Source organism: Danio aesculapii, chromosome 20, assembly GCF_903798145.1.
Source record: "Danio aesculapii chromosome 20, fDanAes4.1, whole genome shotgun sequence".
NCBI lineage: Eukaryota > Metazoa > Chordata > Actinopteri > Cypriniformes > Danionidae > Danio > Danio aesculapii.
In genome coordinates this window covers 28,150,375-28,157,454 of record NC_079454.1, presented here as the reverse complement: position 1 = coordinate 28,157,454, position 7,080 = coordinate 28,150,375, and the positions used below count along the sequence as shown (strand labels likewise).

Below are 7,080 nucleotides of genomic sequence, written 5' to 3'. Positions count from 1 at the left end.
CAAACTATAAAGGTGAATTATAAAAGCATTTGGTTATTATAGATACTTTATCTACGGATGTAGATACACTGACTTGCATTAAATCATTAGCACTCAAACCACATATCAGATTTTATTGTTTATCTGAAATATTATTCATTCGACTTTTTGACATACCAGTGCAATTGTGTTTGTATAGATTGCATCCATTCATTTCTTTTTTTCAGCATCTTAGATTTAGGTCAGGTTATTTATTTGGAAAGCACTGTCCACAATACACATCTTTTTAAAGCTCCTTTACAGCTATTGGATTGTAAAAGTTCAATTATCCATCAATATGAATCTTGCTACTATATTTATTATTTTTGCATTGATCTCAATACCAACAGAAAAACAAAATAAAAAATGCAGAAGAGTAAATTCCAAAACAATTTTGCACACTGTGTACAGCATGACGTATTCCCATTTACAAACCAAGTTCACTCATGATCTAAACTGACTGCCACAAACTATAAATTACATCAAATTATTCACTGAAATAATCTCCTCCGTACATTTTGCATGTAAAATGGAAACTATGTTCATGCCTTTCATCACATTTTTCAGCTTGTGTCTTTTACTAGATTCTGACAGTAGTTTTTTAACACCAAAAGAGGGTTTGGAAGAAAGCATTAGTAAATCTAACCCCACTCATGATCAAATTTACCCACTGGCCTTATAATAAGCTTCATCTATGATATTCAGTATCTGCACCACAAACTCATAGGACATAATCAAAGTGATTTTTTCCTCAAGAAAAGCAATCTAACTTCTGTGTATACTTTTAAGTGGTGCCCTCAAGGCAAGGACAATTATCCCAGTGAAACTTATCAACCAAAACAGACGGTATAAAAAGACACTTTATTGCAGTGGAAAGCGTATATAATAAGGGCCACTGCTTACATTAAGGGTCACAGTCCTAAGGCACTAAACACCACAGGATTATACTGTTTTTCTCATTATATTCACATGGGACCTCATAAACAACTGGACAATTTTATTATTTCATTTCATTCCATTTTTATTGTAAATATGACTGTTATGTATTTTATTATTGCTATCATTACAATAACAGATTTTTTATATTATATTATTACGTCCGAAGTTGCTCATGATGCAGATGATTGAATTGTTTCTCTGGAGGTGAATAATGCTTTAGAGGTTAGCCAGGCCTCTGCTGATCATGACAGAAGTGGATGGTTCTCAGGATGGTGGAGTTTTTGCTCTCTCTCGATATTCTGGGATGTGGTGTAGAATCCAGCCGGCGGGGGCCAGGAGGGCGACGGCAAACACAGACATGATCAAGAAACTTTGCTGCAGAAAAAACAGGAATGGGCAGACATGAAAAGGAACAGTCTGAAGTGTTCATTTTAAAACAGCACAGTTTTAAACATTTTGCAAAATAATATTATCATTAATAATACACACTGCTTCAGAACTTTTCTAATGTGCCAATCTGGTGCTTGGGAAACATTTCTTATTATTATCATCAGTGCTGAAAACAGTTGTGCTGCTTAATATTTCATTTAAGATTTTATTTGAAGTGTTTTCACTTTTTATATAATAATAATAATAAATATAATAATAATAATAATAATAATAATAATAATGATAACAATAATGATAATAATAATAATGTAATTAATAATGCTCACCCCAATCCTTTGAACCATTCCTGCAGGCACAAGACGTCCACATGATATCCGATTAACCATGTACCTCAACGTTACATTGCATTTTGTTTTAAAATAAAAATCGGGTTGACGTCAGAACCCAACATCAGGACGACGTCAGTGTCCAACGTCTAACCTTAAATCAACCAAATATCAACGTCTAATGATGTTATAGCTTGACGTTGTGTTGGCGTTACCACTATGACATCTATCAGACATTGGATTTTGGTTTTCATACCTGACGAATAAATGTCAGTATTTGACGTCAATATGACGTTGGTTTAAGATGTTGGCTCGACGTTGGATTTTGGTCACAGTTATTGGACGTCAAAATAATGTTGTCCTTAGACGTTGACTTTTGGTCACCTGATGTCACAACCTATATCTAACCTAATATTAACATCTTATGACGCTGTGTGCCTGCTGGGGTAGTGTGATAGATACAGTGCCTTCCACTAATATACACAGGGAGAACATGCAAACTCCACACAGAAATGCCAACTGACTACCTACTGCGCCACTGCGTTGCCCACATTTTTATTGAAAAGGAAATATTTTTGTTAAATATATGTAAACCACAATTATTGCCTTATTTATGAATTCACATGAGCAAAATATATTTGAAATGTTTTACCAGTGATATTTTACTATATTTTAAGTCTACTTGGATTACAGGAGCATAATTTTTTTTTCTATCATGTCGTACTTTACATATGAGACAGCTCAGTCTCATTGGTAATCAGTCATTCATCACAATTAGTAAAAAATAAATAAATAAAAACAGCTGTGATTGGACGCAAATGGGGTTGAACTTCACAAAATACTGTAGCCATCTCCCCTATCACGCCAATAACAAAGAAGCTACAGCCAATTGCATGGCTTATCATGAATCAGCCTGGAAGAGGATTTGTGTTTGTCTTTCCCAATGCACTTCCACTGGTTCTAATGGTCAAAAAAATGTGCAAAAAGAATCACAGCTGGAGAATTGTGGAGGCTTGGGAACTCCTGCTAAGTCTTCAAAACTACAGTCAGACATCACCAACATCATCACAAAAAGTTTGAAAAACTTTCCAGAATAAAGCTTCTACTCTCATTCAAACTCGATTATATTTACTACATTTTAAGCAAATTATCAAAGTTTCAATTCAATTTTACCAAGGGTGTCGGAAGCCTCTGTGGATAACATTTTTTTTTTTACTCACCCCAGGTCCGATCTTGTTTTTGGGTGGTTTGCTGTAGATGCTGGAGTTGCGTTTGTGGATAATATCCCTCGTCCTGCTGACCATCACTGGCTGCACTGCTCCCCTCACAAAGGTCAGCATCCCTCCAGCTGTGTGCTGTGTTTGGATGTCCGTAGACTAGGATAGACAGAAGCTGAGGGAGAAGGGGAGCGGGATGACCACTGGGTTCAACCCCTGGGTTTCCTACTGAACAGAAAATAGATGTATCCTGTCATATTATGGACTTTATCTCCTAAAACCAGCCTACTTTTGGGGAGGGGCCTTAAGAGACCGACCACCCGCACTGTGTAATAACTGTGTCTTCCACTTTTCCACTTTTGACAAGCTACAAATGGAACAGTAGAAAGCAATTTGTCAGAGCCAACTGTGACGATTTATCCTTGTCCTTGATTTAATGTAATAATGTAAGAACAAGCAATGTTCGTTTGGCTTACATTATAGCGCTGCTAATAGTGAACGTTTTAGAATGTTCTGACAAGGTTCTCTCCTGTAATGGTAATAGAACCTTCAATAAACATTACCCAAAACATCATCACAAACATGCACAGAACATTATTGAATTTTTCTAAACTATTAGTTGGCTGCTATTTTATCCCTGGAGGAAAAAATATGGGATTTAAAAACTGACAAATGAAAGGATTGAGTATGTTAAAAGACCAATATGAAGGAGGTACACTTATGACCTTTCAGCAGTTGGTTTTAAAATACAATTTGCCCCAAAAGCAAGTTAGAAGTTTTATATATTCGAAAATTAAAACCTATTTGGAACCCCAGTATTCTACATTATTACAACTTCTTTTAAATCACATGAATGATAGAGGAATGAAATCATTGTTTTATAGGACATTACTGGATAGACTTAAAGAAAATTCCCTATCATACTTTCAGCATCTTCAAGTAGATTACTGTTGAGGAATGGGAATATGCATGTCTTTTAGCTCAAATTCAAACCATTAATGCCAGATGTAGAATACTGCAATGCAAATGGATGAGGAGAACTTACATTACACTTGTAAAATTACATTGGATTAACCCTAATATTTTAGATTACTGCACAAAATGTAAAGATGAAATTTGAACTCTGTTTCACTGTATGTGGGAGTGTGGAGAGATGCAGTTGTTTTGGAGGAGGTGCTTGGTGTGGTCTTTGAAATAGTTGGAGAAAATGTTCCTTTGAAACCAAAACTTACAAAATGTGTCAGTAAATGAAAAAAAGGAACATAGATTTCTGCTTTATACAAGCTAAACGTGTTATAGCTTTGATATGGAAAATACCCAAAGAACTGTTCTTGCACAATGGATAAAGGATAAGTCTGATAATCTTGCTCTTGAAAAAATCACATATATAATCAGAGTTAAGCAGAAACTTTTTAAAAGATGTGGTCTCCTTTCAGTCCCTTTATAAATGGATAGAACAAAATTGGACGTCTTTGGAAAGATGACTGTAATTTAAATTTCACTGTAATAATGTTTTTTTTTTACTATTATTATATATGAACACACATTTGTCAATTTAAATGTATTTTTAATAGTATTGTATTAAATTTTATAATTTATTTTAAATGTCATTTCTGTTAAAGTTATGTTGGGGTGGGAAGTACATTCTCAAATATTGAATAAGTTAATATTCTGTACTTTTTTCTGGGTTTTGTAATATAATTAAAATCAATAAAAACTGTTGAAAAAACTATTAGTTGGCTGTTGGTTCAATTAAAAATATATTGATATAGTTTGCAAAATGACAAAACATGTTCAATGTTCAAATAATTGAATCCTCATTTGGTGTCCACAACAAATTTGACAAAAGTGATTATATATAAAACATATTAAATGTAAATAGGATCTGTTTCAATGTTTAAAATAACGTGTGTTTTGTCCAGTATGTATTATTTATATAAAACAATAAGAGATCATACTTACCTTTGTTATATTTTACATAATAAACAACCTTTTGTTGACAAATGGGTAAAATTAGTAGTTTGAAGAATAAAAAAAGTAAGTACAGGCCCGTACTGGTGAAAGGGGTGGTTCTTTTTTTCTCAATAAGTGGACCTTTTTGTGGTTTTAGGCCCTATTTAATTATGATATTTAAATACCGCATTTTAGTGACACTATTTTAGCTAAAATAGATTGTTGGATGGTCATCATAACCAAAAAAAGTATATTTGAAATATCATGGATAACAACAATAGCCAAATGGGCGCTTTTGGTGCTTGACACCTTTTCATTGGTCATTTTTTTGTTTCAAGAATAAGGTCCAAGATTTAGAATAAAAGTTACTTGTAAAATGTTTTCTCTATTTAAAAACAGTACAGTAGCGAAAGATGATGTCTCTTACGTCAAATTCATTCATTCATTCGTTTTGTTTTTGTATTAGTCCCTTTAATAATCCGGGATCGCCATAGCGGAATGAACCGCCAACTTATCTAGCACATGTTTTACGCAGCGGATGCCCTTCCAGCCGCAACCCATATCTGGGAAATCTTACGTCAATTTGTAAAATAAAAAAATATATGTTGGCACTGGCCAAAACTGATTAGCTGAAGTCACACCGAAGCGACAGCCAACAGAGGATTCCACTCGGTCTTAAAACCTTTTTAAATTTCTTTGTTTTAGATTTTATTTCCACAATTTATGATGCCGTAGCAGTCAAAATATGACAAATTAACTCAAGTATGAGGCAAATTCTGGACTTTTGTCAGTGAGGGGAGGGTCCTTCGAACCACCTGAACTCAGTCTACGGGCTTGAAGTATAAAGATTTAAAATGACAATGAACTGGTATTTAAGTGCTCCACTTCGATCCTTATATTAAGTTTTTAATATGTAATAAATTATCCTTGTTCTAAATATGCCCTTTATTATATATATAAATAATATTATCTAAACTATTGTTACACTGAATGACATTTGACTGGGTGTCTTTTGTAGATAAAATAGCCATTTGTTTTGTTTATACTTTATTGTTTTCATTCTTGAAACTCCTGCTTACCTCTGACTTTGTTAAATTTTTTTGTTAAATCATTTAACATTTATAACATATTAATGATGAGACTTACTTGAAATGATTCTAAAAGGGGGGTTTTGTAGAGACAGGCCTGTTATAGAATTTTGGGTTCTATGACAAAACGTTCAGTGAAAATTGCTTAGAACAACCTTTTTTTTTTTCTTATTCTAAAGAATGTTTTTAAAAATCTAAAAAAATTATTCACTATAACCTTTTTATTGGTATGGAAATGTTATATCCATGTTAAAGGCTCCTGCAGGTTTTAACTGTGTTTTCCCTCCCTTTTGTGCAATTTCCAACCATTGTTTGACAGCACATGAGTTCACAGGAGCAGGTAGCTGAGAAACACCTGGTTCTCGTGTGCATTCAAGGCAGTGTCCAGTACAAAGAGGTACAAATGAGAAGAGATCTGATTAGAACAGATTAAAGCGAGATAAAAGTGCAGCTGGCTGTGTGTTCTGTCAGCTGTCAGTGTGGCCTGTGCTGCTGCACTTCATTCATGTTGGTGATCACATTACAGAAGCTGCTCTTTCACCATTCAACACTTCCTGTCTGTCTACAATGGAAACACCCTACACTGAAAAAATGATTCAAAGATGATTCCTAGGATTTACTAAAAAATTTTACGTTGAGTGGGTGTAAACTATTTATTTGGGCTGAATTTAAACAAACAAATTAAGTTGAACATTATTAAACTTAATTTGTTTGTTTAAATTCAACACAAATAAATTGCTTGCAACAGTTTTGCATGCAACACTTTTTTCAGTGTATATGCATTGTGTGTTGTGGATCCTCTTGTTATGTCTTTGATGTAGAAAAAAACAAATTTTACATGAAGATAATTCTTTTCTTTTGTCAAAAACTTAAATCAGTAAAAAGAAACTGGGGCATAATGAAACCACGATTTTTAGTCATGTGTGTGTGTGTGTGTGTGTGTGTGTGTGTGTGTGTGTACGTGTGTGTGTGTGTGTGTGTGTGTGTGTGTGTGTGTGTGTGTGTGTGTGTGTGTGTGTGTGTGTGTGTGTGTGTGTGTGTGTGTGTGTGTGTGTGTGTAAATAAACAAAAAGAAATTAAAGAATAAATAAAAACACTTATTTTCAATATAGAAACCTTTACAATGTCAATAAGACATTATTTAACCTA

General features: G+C 33.8%; 1 protein-coding gene across 1 annotated transcript; it reads right to left on the bottom strand.

The window, feature by feature from the left end:
* Positions 1–423: 423 nt before the first annotated feature.
* Positions 424–3,139, bottom strand: si:dkey-85n7.8 (COX8 domain-containing protein). Its single transcript, XM_056481744.1, has 2 exons — positions 2,894–3,139; positions 424–1,332 (listed from the first exon to the last, which is right to left on the bottom strand). The coding sequence occupies exons 1-2, from the start codon at positions 3,011–3,013 to the stop codon at positions 1,222–1,224; spliced, it is 231 nt and encodes a 76-aa protein (XP_056337719.1). The 5' UTR covers positions 3,014–3,139; the 3' UTR covers positions 424–1,221.
* Positions 3,140–7,080: the final 3,941 nt, after the last annotated feature.